General features: G+C 41.9%; 1 protein-coding gene across 3 annotated transcripts in view; it reads right to left on the minus strand.

Moving 5' to 3' along the window:
• The window catches only part of Kair1d (Kainate-type ionotropic glutamate receptor subunit 1D), a 173,738-nt gene that overhangs the window by 18,137 nt on the left and 140,590 nt on the right, over positions 1 to 15,011 (minus strand). For 2 of the 3 annotated variants that reach the window (XM_070661437.1, XM_070661434.1), the window contains exons 6-8: positions 11,444 to 11,585; positions 4,837 to 5,004; positions 298 to 318 (exon numbers count right to left, since the gene is read on the minus strand). In XM_070661437.1, the coding sequence (XP_070517538.1) occupies positions 298 to 318; positions 4,837 to 5,004; positions 11,444 to 11,585 (331 nt within the window). The remainder of the gene's footprint in view (positions 1 to 297; positions 319 to 4,836; positions 5,005 to 11,443; positions 11,586 to 15,011) is intronic. The other variant, XM_070661436.1, reaches the window with a different exon arrangement.

Below are 15,011 nucleotides of genomic sequence, written 5' to 3' on the forward strand. Positions count from 1 at the left end.
TTTAAATCCTTTTTTTGTTTCTCTTAATGTTAAACGTTATATTTTAATTTTCTTACATCTTAAAAATATAATTCACGCGAAATTAATTAGAAAAAAATTATTTTTTAATTTGTAGATGTAAACTTTTAAAGAGCAAAGCTATATATGTCGCAACAAAATTTTTTAAGGTACTAGCTATTGATCTTAATATATTCTTTGTTATAAAATTTATGAGAATAAAAAAAAATACGTAAAAGCGGATCTTAAAAATCACTCCCGCAACTTTTCACTTATCTGACAGCACATTTTCCGACTTACCTTTATTGTAGTAAGATTGTTCTGTTCCATGAGTGCATGGAAAAAGAAAAAAGCGCGATTAGCTATTGAATTGCCTAAGAATCAGGTAGAGAAGGAGATACTTTTCGATGCGAAAAGACGATTAAAGAGCATCATATAACGATGAAATATTCGAGCGGTACAGAGTCTTCGTTGCTCGCAGGAAGTCGTGATCGCGCTTTTTACGTAAGTCCCGGCGTCGCAAAGTAATCCGCAATTTACGTACAATCCCGGAATAACGAGCTTATAGTCGCTGCTCGTTCTAACGATTCCGTCCCGGTCGTGTCTGTAATGGAATCGATGTATTGTCCGTTTGTTTGTCGCCGCGCGTACGCGGCGATTGAGTTAATTAGCCCGGCTTTGACACGCCCGTAATGGGATTGTTCGCATCCCTCCGAGGGACAGACATATCCCGTTACGGAATTCGCCCCAAACGCGATTGTTCGTTATGTGACGATGCCTTTGCGTAATGTCGTCGTTAAATCTCGAATGGCAGCTTCGACGGCGGTCCGTCACTCTCGCGGTAACTTCAATAACGCTCTGTCGCCGTTTAACCCTTTAACCCACCGTCCGTACATTTCGCGCGAAAGATACCGCAGCATCGACTTACTGACCCGATTGTTACCGAGTTCGAAGACGAATTCTCGTTAAAAAAAAAAAAAAAAAATTAAGAAATGATATTGACATTTATTGAGAAAGTGAATTGATTTACCACAAAACCGACGGGCAGCGTTATCTTGACGTTTCTATGTTAATTTTATTAAACGTAATAATATTAATACACCGATGAAATTAAGGGAAGCAGAATCTTTTATTAATAAATTTCTTATGAATACGGTGTTTATTTAAAGGTACAGTCCTCAGAGGGCTTGCTCCATAAAGATGAACTCGTCTGAAAACCATTCCCCCATCGTATAAACAGAAAATGAAATCAATTCGCTTTACTTATTGCTGCTCGTGTTTTTACGTAAGTACATAAACGAGTTAAACATTTTTACAAAATAATTTGACGTCTTAAATTTTTCATGGCACGGAAAAACGAACCGACGTATTCCACGAATGTGTTGTCGTTTAAAGTGATTAGGGCCTCATGCATTATTTAGTATTTTATCAATGCCAAGCGTAAAGTTTCGTAGTTAGTGTCTGGATTCCGATTTGGGGTGCGCCGGCTCGCCTTTTCTTTATTATTCCTGCGACTTTTATATTTCTAATTTTAACGCCGAGCAGTCGTCTGATGGCCGGCACCTCGTAAAGCTGCGACACCGTGCCTGATGAAACTAGCAAATTGAGAAAGTTTTTATTACTAGCGTCTCTGCGTGCTGCGAATCGATGGCGCGGTCTTTGGCGCCGTTCGTTTTGCGACTTCCAATTGATGATTTTATAAGTTTTATTTTATAAGAATCGCGTAAGAAAGTCGACCGAGTGTTTCCTCGTGCATCTCGCTCCCTTTCCCCCCCTTTGAGTATCAGAGACGTACTATCTGTCGGCACGATGATATATCTTCCGTGAACTATGGGCTGTCACGAGAGTCACCGCGAATTCTGTTCGTCCGTGACGCGCGGTGGAAAACAAAATACGCTGGAGCACGTTTCAGATTAAAAATAAAAGAATAAAAAAATAGTTACACCGGAATTATTTCTTTGCTATAAATAAATCTAGGTGTCGCATTAATGATTAATATTTAAAAGTTATAAAGTTATGATAATAAAATAAATTTTTCTTTATAATGTTATAATCGTTCAAAATAAATTGTCACAGGTTTCGAACGAGTTCTTACGAAATAAAAAAAAGAATTAAAAATTAAAAATAAATAAATAAACTATTTAAACTTGTCACTGAACGACATATAAATTTGACGAGTAACATTTTGAAATCTGAGTAAAGTTGTTAAAAGGTAGATTGTATAAAAATAAGTTTACGGGGTCTATTTTTTTATTACACATACGTGCGACTGTGACGGGGTAAATATTAGCGCTCCCGAATCATATCTCGACTCTCGCGTGAAAAAGGGCGGCGGCGCGAAAAAACATCCTCCGCTGAATAATGTCGCGACGCGCTGCTGCAACGAACGATGCCGCTGCAGATCCGTCATATACTAGCGCGCGGTGCCGCAGCTACGTATACCGCAGAACATCGGCAAAAAGTTGTTGGGAAGTTTGCGCGAACGTGCAACCGTGTCCGGGTAAATTGGCCTTTTTAAGGGCCCGGCCGGCGCGCTGGACCCGGCAGATGTTGCTTCCGTCGAAATAGTCGAACGTACGGATTCGCGCTTCTCAACTTTTCTGCAGTTGATGCCGTGCCAGATGCGACGGACGATATAATTCGCCCCTCGCGAATTGGCGTTTCGTTATTTGCTCCTTTTTATGGCGTGTGGCAGTAACGCGCGCGGCACAGGATTCGAGGGCTCACTTTTAAAATTCTCCGGTTGTTACCTTCCGCCACTCGGAGATTGTAGAACTGCACGCGATACGGCTTTTGACGCAAATCATATTTATTAATCACAAAATTTTTAACTGAAAGCTCGGTGCTCTCAAATTTAAGAACGATAGAAATTTAATGAACAGGAAAATTGATGATAACAATTAACGATTTTTTTTCTGACAATTCTTAGTTGATAATTGAAAAAAAAATAAAAAAATATTTTTAATTTGACAGTCACGCTTACGTATTTATAAATGCTTTCTGTTCGCACACGCAGATGCGAGAAGCGCTCGTAAAGACTTATAAATGCATGTTAGCATGTTAAGACAGCAGGCTGCAGAAATAAATGGGACAATGGTGTGAATGAGGGCGCTGACTCGAGTAATCTTGACAGATAAATGAAGATAAAGGGGCAAAGACTGCTGTTTCACGAGCCACCGTGATTAGTCATTCCTTAATAGTACGCGTCATTAATTGAGAAACGTCGGGCAATCAACAAATCACTCGGTGAAAAACAAGCGATTAGTCTTTGAATTGAATAAATTTACCTTCGAACCCGTGTCACTCCGTACTAATAAACGTCTATTCACCGCACATTCTGTGAAAAACAGCATTTGCAATCGCAATTAATCTAATTGTAATAGCATTCCGGCGGAAAACAACGAAATAATGATATCAAATTTTTATCGTTATATCCACGTCGGCTTAATCGGCACATCCAGTAAAATTCAGACGACCGATGGAAGTATCCGCAAGCTCGCATGTACTTTCGCCTTATCCCAATTAATTCGCCGCCGTCTCATTACGCCGTTTCGTGCAGAATGCGCTCGGAAGGTAAACTTCACGCGCAATTTCCCAACCCTTGCGCGTCTCGCGACGTTTTCGCCTGCGTACGGATTGAGCTTAAAATCGGCTTACGGAAGTGAAGGGGAAGTAGCGCGGCGTGAACCACATCTGCAGCGGGATGCTGCGCCCGGGAATCGTGTTTGCGCATAAACGACGCTCTCCGCTCGGCCTCTCCTCAAATTCGAGGTGAGTGTAAAAACGGAGGAGGGAAGGGAGTCGCCTTTACGATTCGGGGGGTGGTTGCGTGATGTAAAATTGAGGAGCAGCCTGCTTGCAGTTTTGACGTGCACGTTAACATTATACCGCGGTTGTACATTTACGTAACACAATACCGCGGAGTGTGCCACGCGACAACATAACATTCGTGCTCGGCGACGTTTGTTAATATAATAACGTGGAACCAGTGTGTACTATTTAGTTTAGCGTTAATTAGTACTACTGATATTTTGTAAACCCTTAGACATATGCTTGTTTCCCTGGTATGTGTTTGATATTTATTATTCGTAAATTTAATAATAGTTGTTCCAAAAGCCGCAAAGGTTGAAAAAATGAATCTCGAGCGGAAAATAATAAAAATGTTAATAGTTTGTCTTTCGAGCTGCTAGATAATTTAGAGAATTATTAATGCGCTCGTTTAATCGTCAGGATTTTAATCTTCCGCGTCATACGTATTATAGCAAGCTTGGTGAGCTGGTCCATCGGGAATGCAGTCCGACAGTCGTTCAGTCTTTTGCGGTATTTGCATTCTTATGAGAATCAGCACGTGTCACGAGGAATTCAATTTCCTCGCGACGGCAGTCAAGTTTCAAATGGGGTAATACCCAATTATTACATTCGCTCCGTTATTCCCGGGCATGTCAAAGACCGCGAGCCGGTCTCTCCTCGCCAAGTCTCTCGTCGGGAAGAAGTAGATCGATGCGGCTGTCAAGCGGGCTTGCACGAAGAATGCAAAATTAGAGTGTTATTACGTGAGACGCGCGGCCGCTTTAAAGACGGGAACATATTTCGTCGTGAAACGATCTTTGCATTTGCATACATAACGTCCCACGCTTACATTTTGCGACGCCGTGTATCTATCTCGCGTATTATTTATATTTATACTTTATACTCGGGACAAACTCCGCGGACGAAATATCGGCGTCGGTGAAACGAACGGCTTCAATATGACGCTGTAATGCGGCAACAGCTTCTCGCTCTGCGCGGCGATCCATTTCCGGTTATCGACAACATTCCGCGGAACGCGTCTCGCCTTACCTTGTTACTGTTCTGTCCCATGTCGAGCTCGCGATTGTACCGCTTCTCGCCGTAGATCCAGTCCTGAATCACCTTCTGGATCTCCGGCTTCTCCGGGTCCACTAATCGGAAGGCAGTGATATTGGTCCCGCCGTGCTTGAATTCCTCTAAGTCGACGGTATGCAAGTCCTGAAAAGAATTCGGATTGATCGTGACGTGAATTCCTATTAGTCACGTGCTTCTGTACCGGATCATAAAACTTCGCGTACGCCGCATTCTGGATTTTGTGAAATTTTAAATCTTTTTCTGTCGCCACGTTCACAGGAAATTTTTTTTTTTCTTAATTACGTTTAATATTTTCTATCGATTCCTTGAATGTTATTCGGTTCCCCAAAGAGTTATCTTATTAATTATTTTATAAAAGCCGAACATGTAAGAATAATGCCCCCACTACATTTTCATAAATTCGAAACAAAATTCTTTTCCAATATCGAGAGCGCGGACAATCAAATTAAAAAGTTAATTTTTTTTTTTTTTGGAAAAAGCAGCAATTTTCCAAATGGTATTGGTAATTGGAATTTCTGTCAGAAATTCCATTTCACGGTTTACCATGAATTAATCATGTAAGATATCTCTCGCGACAAGCTTTTCGCAACTGAGATCGGATTATATAGGGCGTACGTTGCAAATTGTTTGAACAGATGTCGACTATAGCGAGGCTGAACGATCGCGTTTTATATTTGCCCTTTGGAGATCGACGTTTTACTTTCTACAATAGTTTAGTTTTGTCAGTTTTTATCACGTAGCAAAAATCTGTTCGAATTGTTGGTTATTGTTAAAAGAAAAAAAAAGCATCTGTGTTCTCCGTATCGTCTCTCGCTCTCAACGACTTTCTGACTGTTCACGACAATCAAAGAGGAATTGAAAAGTCGACGTTTTATATTCGATGAAGAAGTCATAAAAGCACAGCGCAAGCGATTTGCAAGCGTCTTTCTCAGTTAATGGATTTTGTATTGACAAGCATAAGAGGAACAGGCCGGGACACAAATGATTTTAATGCGGAAGAAAGATTAAAAAAAAAAAACTAAAGCATATCGGTCTAAAGAAATATTTTTATTTAAAAAGCACAATTATTTCTATAAGCCGTGAAAAAAAGTGGCGATGTTTTTCTTAAATTGCGCATACAAATTTCGATATTTGACTTGTCAATTTAAATATTTAAATAGAAGTATATATTGATTCTCAATTAGATAACCGTAATGAAATAAAACGTTCAAGTATTGAAACAAAGCTTTCGAGTGCGATCGATTATTCGTGTGCGTTTTACTTTTTCAGTATCACTATAAAATACATATAATATAGGATATGAAATGTATCGCCATTTATATCTGCGATTGGCACCTGAGCGAGAAGGACGTTTGAATTTGTATTCTCCGTGATAGCATTCAGTAGCTATCGACAGGAGCGAAGATAACTCAAGTAACGGCGCGGCATCTGCCTCGAGCGCTCGGTATCTGTATCGTATGACGCTTGCGGGCCGGCGTGATTTAAAGTCGCCTGCAACTCGAAGGCGCATCTCGGTCCATCTTTTCAAATACTCGCGGTGGCTCACGCGCGCCGGCCATTTATTATCCTTTGTCCCGCATCCGCGGGGGCCGCATGATGGATAAGTCCGCGCTCTCCGATCCGCGGCCCTGTCTTCCCCAAGTAGGTGGACACGCTGTTGGCGGCGACGTCGCGCGCTCCCGATGTCGGCGCGAATCGATTGACCGCCGTGTGACGATCGATCATCGTCTCGCCTCGGGCCGCATCCGGTTTCCACGCTCTTTTCGAGATACGTCGCGACGAGGCCGGGCGATATCACCCGCCGCATAGAGACGTGGCGCGCAATAACGGCGGTCGATGAAAATGCACACACATCTCCTCTCCGCGACCCCGAGCTTCCCTTAATCCCGTCCTGTCCTTTATCACCCCTTTGGCGATCGTTGCGCAACGCGATTACCGAATCTTCGGGGAGGTAGCGCGAAGATGAGGGCCATGAAGGGAAGCATTTGGAAACGCGCAAGTTCGAAGATCATGAGTACCAGAGTACCTAGAATTTGCTTAACGAAGCGAAAGGTCAATGCAGCGATATCGTTGCTCGAGATTTGATAAATAACAAATAAAATAAGTACACTAAAAAAAGAAAAGATAATTAACTTAAAAAAAGCAACGCAAATGAGAAAATAATATAAGGGAAGTTATCGTCGGTATAAACTATAAATTCGAGCAAATCGGTACAAATATACAAATTTGATGATGTTATAAATAATATAAATAATAACGTTCATTAATATGCTTTTTAATAAATAATGCAAAGTTTATGGTTATTATATTTAACTCTTTTCCTGGCGCACACGCTTTTTAATGAGTTTAAAGTCGTTGCTCGTTTTATCATCGGAAAAACATTATGTTCCCCATTTGCTCATCAGCTCTCGCTATTCCACTCGACGCGTATTTAATACCCGATCTAATGTATTGTACGTATGCGCCGATTATTGTCATCGCCGGGATAGTTGGTAAAGCGCGGCGATGAAAACGCGAAAGTGCCGCGAGGATACGGAGGCGGGTGCTATTATTGCGCCAGCAATCTTTTTCAACGCGGCGACTCATTGTCTCTCCGCATGGTACGCGACATTTTATTAACACGCCGTTGCAAACGCGTAAAGTGTCGCCTGTCAAAGCTAAATCTTAAGTGAGCACTCGCGGAATAAAAGCCTCAGGGCACGCGAACGTCCTTAAGCGGTAAAGTTGAAGACGCAAGAAAAGCGATCGATTACAATCGGGAACTCGAGCAGCCATTGCGAAACGCGAGCTGAAAATTTCGTGCGATTGAAATTTTGAGTCTTCAGCTTTACTGCTCGAGCAAAGTTCTGCGCGCCGCAACCCTTATTTACGCTATACTCATAGTTTATATCAATAGCGATTTGACGATGATCGTGAATCCCGTATCTTTTCATCCGTGTGCTGTAAAAAAAAATATAAAAAATATCACCCGCCGTAATAAACGTAAAAAAAATTGTATCGTATAAAATTCTGTAAATTTGCACAGACAAATAGCCGTAAGGATTTTATTATTAATTACGCGAATGTAAAAAAAATAGAAATGCGCACTTCTATAAAAATTACGATGTATTTTTTATATTAGCGCAATTAATAATGAAATTCTCTTCATTATTACTTGTGTAAATTTACCAAATTCTTGACGATGTAATTTCACATTCGTCATAGCGAGTGATTTGCGCGAAACTTATTTACAATTTTTCCGGCGTAGGAAAAACGTATTACAACGAGGATATATGTAGTAAATGCATACGTGCTATCGGATTTTTGTTCATCAGGAAGACTAGCATACGGGCGAATTCTCAACAAAGAGAACGGGCTTTTTTTTTCATTTTTCTTCGCGCGCTATCATCGCGCCGTATGATAGATCCGGCAAGAATATCGCTTTTCACACAGTGATGCGTCCGCGCACGGTTGTTACGGAGTCTATCACGAAATTTCATTGGATCGTAACTTGTTGTTTGAAACGGGAACAGCCGGCGGATCTCTATGTGGGCGCGGAGAGTATCATCGAGACCGTTTGACAAATGTTCAGTTTTGCACACATCAATGTGTGCCACAGTTATAGCGGTTTGATGAAGCAAAATATTTTGCGAACGATATTTATATCTAATTTTTAGATGGCCGTACTTTTGTTCACGATAGCGAGAAATCTTTTGCTTACTTTGCTAGTTATTTTATTTCTTTAAGAATGAATAAGAAAGATTTTGACGAGGGTAATTAAGTCTCAGTTTAATTTAAATTAAAATCTTTCGATTTTAATTTTCGAGTTGGTTCGAGTTTCATATTTAAATATTTCTCTGTGCTTAATAATCCGAGATTGTACTTTATAATCAATAGTTAATTAAACATTTTGCTAATACGCCGTTAACAAATAATTATGTAAATTTTTTTTTAAAAGCTAACTTGACGGTTTTTCAAAGAACCTTCAAGACCTCGTAATTAACTTCTTTTAAGCGATCTTCGCGATTTCAGTTTTCCGATTAAAGACCGTGCCCGGAAGCTGGTTTATTTGAGCGGAATTTTGCCTGAGAAGTATTCTATTTCAGTGCGGAATAGGATATTTTCGCCTTTCCTCCGCGAGCGCGCGAAGGTGTAACATGAAAATCCGTGGGCGTATCATCCTAAGCGATGGATGTTCGCAATAAGCGCCTTAATGGCGGCCGAGGGTGTAACGACTACAACAATCATCGTAACCGTAACGGGAATAATAACCGTAATAATCGCGAGGGGACGCATCTCCCGACGTGTCTCGTATAAATTCGAAGGAAGCGGGAAGTCCGCGAAGGTCCCGAGCGCCGGCGTGTGATGACGTGGAAACGGGCTGCCATAATTTCATTGCGAGATCACCGTTTCATGAGGCGAGCTTAATTTGACGAAGAACAATTCGTCGAAAGGCGAGAGCGCCGTGACCGGGCAAGATTCATTAATGCTCTCACCGGCGAAAGGGCGCTCACCCTTGCATCCGGCTCTCCCGATCGTGTCCGCGGAAAGATCAGGTTGATGGATGACGGTCAATTTTTCCCTCCGAGAGTCTGACGACTGACCGACGTAAGTGAAAATAAATAGTCGCCGACGCGGGACACATCGCCCCGGGAATCGACCGGGGCGTCGTTAAATCCCCCTTGCGCGACAGAGATCGGTCGCGACGTTAAGCAATTATTAAGCGGACCCACTCTATCCCTTTCACCTCTGTGAGTTTTTCTCGTACCGAGAAATCTGGTCGCATCCGTCTAATAATTTATCACTTTCTTTACTATTAGACAACATTTCATTTATACTTTGATTTTTTTTTTCTTTTTTTTTTTTCGAGAGCTTTGCTTCATTTATTCTCGCGATTTTTCTTTCGCGGCAATTCTTCTGCGTAGCAATTAATATTAAGAGTAAACATCTTACGCAATTTATAAATTAACAGTTTAAGCTGATAGGGAAGTTTAACGATGCAGATTTCTGCAGGGAAGCCATTAAGAGCGGTTATATGTTATTAATTAAATTTATACATAGCCGGCTTCATTAATCTTCCTCTAGTTCTTGTTGATAAATATCCAACGGATAGCGTATCGACTTTTACCGGTTTATTGAAGGTATAAACGATTTTTCACTCATCAACGTGAAGATGTCACGTTAGCGGAAAAAAAAAGAAAATAGAGAAAATAGTTACGTTGCAGATTAGAATTCACCGTTTCCGACACTGTTTCGTTATCGGGAATTGCAGTCGGTCGGCAATCGATGTAGTGCATTCGTCGTTAGTATTAATCCGTGTTCTTCTCTCGTTCTCTCGAGTAAACCGAGCGTCGTCGGTGGAGAGTCAACGGGAGAACGCCGGAAGAAAAAGCGTAGCTCGATTCTTCCGCGCTCGAACAAATACCTTCGCTGATTTACATTTTAATGGATCTAAATTGAAATCTAGTAAGGGTCGGAGGGCGGAGGAAAAAGTACCGAGATAAATTGCGCTGCTCGCGGTTATATAGCGTGTCCGTTTAAAGCCCTATTTATTTTTTATCGCTTATTGCCGCGGTGGCGGATGTCGCGACGACGCGCTTCTTCTCACGGCAAGTCTTCCGGTTGACGCGATGGTGCCCGGCTTTCCGGTTCCCCTTCGCGCCGTCGAGGCCGTAAATTACTAATTATCCCGAGACAGCTTCCAATTTGAGAAGCTGCACCGGCCTGACGCTTCCGCTTTCCCACTCGTTCGCGTTCGCATCGTACTCGCGCGCAACACTTTTATTATGCCCACGACGTACTGCCTACGAGTTTCAAGTAAATTTTAAAAACAAATTTTGCTCCCGACGGCTGCAATTAAAAATGACACTTCGTGACGCCACTTGAAGCTGCGCGACGAGCCGCATGCCCCTCCCCGGCGATTAAGTCGATTGCTGCTTTCAGGAAAATTAATTTTTTTTCCTTTCTCTCGGAATGATGTTCTCGTCGAACGACAGACTTTTTATTGTTCCGTCCTTTTTTTTTTTTTTGCGACAAATGATCGAACGCACAAACGTCGAATCGATGTCAACTCGTTTAAGTCTGAATAAATGCTTTGGGCGATAAATAAAATCCGTCATATTTTACTTGGCGGTTTTACAACGCGACGTGAAATAAATTATTATGTTGAAAATAATAATCGGGCTCATTTGTCACTATTACGAAAATACCGGCCGCTACTCAGCGTCAATTTGCGCTGCATTTTGCGTTCGACTGCAATCACGGGAAATCACTGACCGCGCGGCAGGGCAATCTCCGACTAACTGTTCTTACGGCTCCCCGTCTTTTTAGTCGTAATTTACGAGAGGTTCGAATATTCCGGGAGTAAAGTTATCGATCTTAACCTTTGTGGCGGCGCAGTTCCCTAGGCGCGCTGAAGACAGGGAGTGTCGCAGGTGGCTCAGACGATGAGAATCGCGAGAATTAGTCTTACAAGTAACGCGTCTGATGCAATTTCGCGACTCTTATGCCCATCCCAGATTACTTCGTGGCCTATGACGGACGGAAAGTCGATTGTTAATCGCACTTAATCTTGAGTACCTACCAAGGAGGTGATGAGATAGCTGTGATAGTCGCTCATCATTCCAATCTGTTGCGCTTGCTTTAACACGTCGTAGATCCTCTCAGTCGAGCAGTCCAGCACGATGTGCGACTCCGCGGAATTCTTGATTTGTTTCAGCAACGGCCTGAAACAGAAGAGAGGTTCTTTTTTTTTTCTTTTCTTTTTTCTATAGAATATACTATATTTTTAAAATTTTAATTAGAGTTTGCAAACGCTGAGTCGCAGTCTTTCGATGTAGTCGACAAAAGAAAGGGAAATGTCAAGCGTCTACGTAATATAATAATGAAACTTTGCAGATCAGTTGGCGCGATGCTCTCCGGGTACGGAGCAGTTCCGATTTCGAGCGTGCTTTTCATCGTGTGCGCGACTTTTAAAATTTCATGGGACCGTCGGGTGCTTCCCGGCCCTCTCGACCGCCTTTCGACCCTCTCCCTCTCGCTTCCGTCATTCAACATGCACGATAATGCGAATCTCCTTATACAACCCGTGGAAGTCGGAGGTCCCCCCGGGTTTGCTATGGGAATTTTTCATGCCTCGTGCATAATTTAACGAAAGTGCCCTTTATGTTCGTGTTGCTCTCGCAGTCGTATCGTTCTGTGAATTTCATCCCTGTCTCCGAGACCCCCGCTGACGATTGTGCATCTCTTTTCGAGTCCGCGACTTTATCAAATGATAAGATAGAGAAGGGTGGGTTATCGCCGGAAATGCGAGTTATGGCGATTCGGAAATACTTTTTTTAATGGGGATTTAAACGCAACATGCACGCACGCACACGCACACGCGCACAATAAATACATCTTAATACACCGATTTGATCGGTATTACGACGCATAACTTTTTCATAGCGCCGGTTTATTGTAGTAATAAGCGTTTAACAGCATCAACGTATACAGCCTGGTATACTCCATCTTCGAATAGCTTTATGATATTACAAAGAAATAACCGTGAAATGCCCGTTCGAAATGCCCGTGGCATTATTTCGGCGTCTCGGCTCCGATTACTCGTATTTTGTCACCTCTCAACGGCTTGCGTATTTTCATCGTGTTGGCTGGCCGGCTCTTACCCCGAGATTACTCCAAGGGTCGTAACTAAAGTCGTTTGAAAAATTTTCCAGGGTATTTTCGACACGGACTTAAACGATTATTTGATCAGCTGTAGTCAGTGTTATGCTCTCGTTCACTGTACCTATGCAACGTTTGCGTCATTTAATTATTATTTTTATACAATATTATTTAATACAATGACATGATAATAATTATTATTATTAACAAATAATATATTATAATAATATTTAATCCTTTTTTTTTAATTTGACATATTTCTTTTCCGTCACATTTATCCGAACGTATCATAAATATGTTTGTCAATCATTAAACAAATTTAATCCATTACATTCTGCTTGCCACCGATAACAAAAGCAATAATTTATTATTATTAAAAAAAAAAAAAATGTTTTAGGAACAAATTTTAGTTCGGCAATTGGTTACTTCGCGAATCGCGCCAATATTTGCATTATTTATCATTATTAACGCACGATTGACGATTAATACGATAATCACGAATATGACATTATTTGTCATTTATGTTATCATTATTATGCAATCACATAATGATTGTCACTCTAAATTAGTTATTCTGTCGCGTTTATACCGATTCTAAGCTATTTCTCTCTCAATTACGTTGATGACTATAGATATCGCAGTAATCGCGTTGTGTTAACAGATAATTCGAGGTAGACATCCATCCGATACCAAGGGTTAATGTATATTATGTATACGCGCGAAATAATTTGTCGATTAATTTCAAACATTAGTTTATATGCTTACCGCGCGCACCTGTTATTAAATTTTTGTAATGCACTCTGCGACAAACATTCCAGTTTCCCACCGTTATCGCAGCTCTTCGACATTTTAGCGACATATTTAACTACAGTTTTTTTTTCCGGACCACGCGCGTGCAATGTGAGCTTTGTCAACAATAAAAAAATCGGATGCGTTATATGGTACATATTTGCCGCAAATAGCTCTCCTTCCCTATGTACGAACTTTTTTCCTCTCTCAACGTAATTCTTTTTGCGAGATGCACTCTCGAAAAAATCAAATAGTCTGAGACGCGGAAACGTCTTTCGTTTGCGCTCTTTCTTTCTTCCCTTTTCTCAAAAAGACCATTCCTCGCGGTACTTCAGTCGACCGTCACCACCGCTTCAGATAAGCTTTCGAGAGATGGCTCATGCGATAGTCAACCTCTCGCGAGAGGTTGCGGGTAGAATGAAAGAACACCATGCCGTCTCTCAAAACGCGCTGTGAGAGAGCACGGTCTCGGAATTTTTAATCTTCTCGCGCGCAGGAAGAAAGTTACGAATGAACGCCGCCGAGTCCCGACATGGCTTATGAATAGTAAGACAAAAGATGTGAATACAAAGCGAGACTAGCAATTGCCGTCCATTTTTTCCTCTTTACATCTTCCTAGGTGAATAATAAAACATATAGAAACTAATTAGTCATCGCGAGTTTACAGCGGAAGTGTTTAAAAGGCACGGCTAATGAACTTTGATTATATTATTATTGCGATTGATAAAGACGAGGGATAACGAGCCTTCCAGAACTGGATACGCGAAGCGATATCTTTGCCGGGATTAACTTACGTTGCGGTAGTACGGTGACTCGGAAAAGAGCTCGAGCCACGGGGAAGTTTATAAAATAGTTACTCGAAAGCCGCGGACCGTGAAAGCGACGCCAACGTTAAAGTAACCGGAAGTAGCGTTTTCTCTCTCTCCCCTCTGGATCGAATGGTCATCGGCACCGACAGACTCGCGGCGTACAGATTAAAGTATCAGAGCGAATGGGGGCATCTCGGACTCGGTCGCATCGAGTTAGGGTTCCTCCACGAATGTTCCTTCACTTAGAAACAGAACAGAATTTCCAGAAAATATCTGGCGGTCGAAACTGTAAAAGTTCCGATGTTAACCAAGGCTGAAGGAAGCCGAGGCTTCCTATCCCATCGAAACTTGGACACTCGATTCGCGGACGAGTCAGGGACGGACGGTCACTTTGAAGTGCCGGACTTTGAGGTCCGAGGACGAACCGCAAAGGTATTCTCGTGGGTGAGGAACTTTTTCAAGTCGATGTTTTAACGTTCTTAAATTACGCGAAACTTTAAGTCTCAAAAGAAATGAGCAGCAAAAGAAATTCGCTAAGAAGGAGTCAGTCATCATAGCGCATTGATAGGGCGAACTTTGCATTGATAGGGCTACATTTGCACGCGGCGAGTAAAAGCAATTATTTATCCAGACACGCGTCGTGAATTCTCTCGATTTATAATGATGAAGCGATGAGGGATAACGCGCCGATGAAAAACGCGTCCGGCAATTTGATATGCCCGATAATCAATATCCTCGATGGTTATGCGCTGCTCCAATATTTGTTTTTCATCAAGAAAATGCAAAACACCGAGAACGTATCAATTCCGCGGCCTCGTTAAACGAATGACAAAACCTCCACACGGTACAAGGAGCCGAAGCCGCCCGTTTAATCATACAAGATCCTTTCGC

The sequence above is a fragment of the Cardiocondyla obscurior genome, linkage group LG09 (assembly GCF_019399895.1).
Source record: "Cardiocondyla obscurior isolate alpha-2009 linkage group LG09, Cobs3.1, whole genome shotgun sequence".
In the NCBI taxonomy this organism is placed as follows: domain Eukaryota; kingdom Metazoa; phylum Arthropoda; class Insecta; order Hymenoptera; family Formicidae; genus Cardiocondyla; species Cardiocondyla obscurior.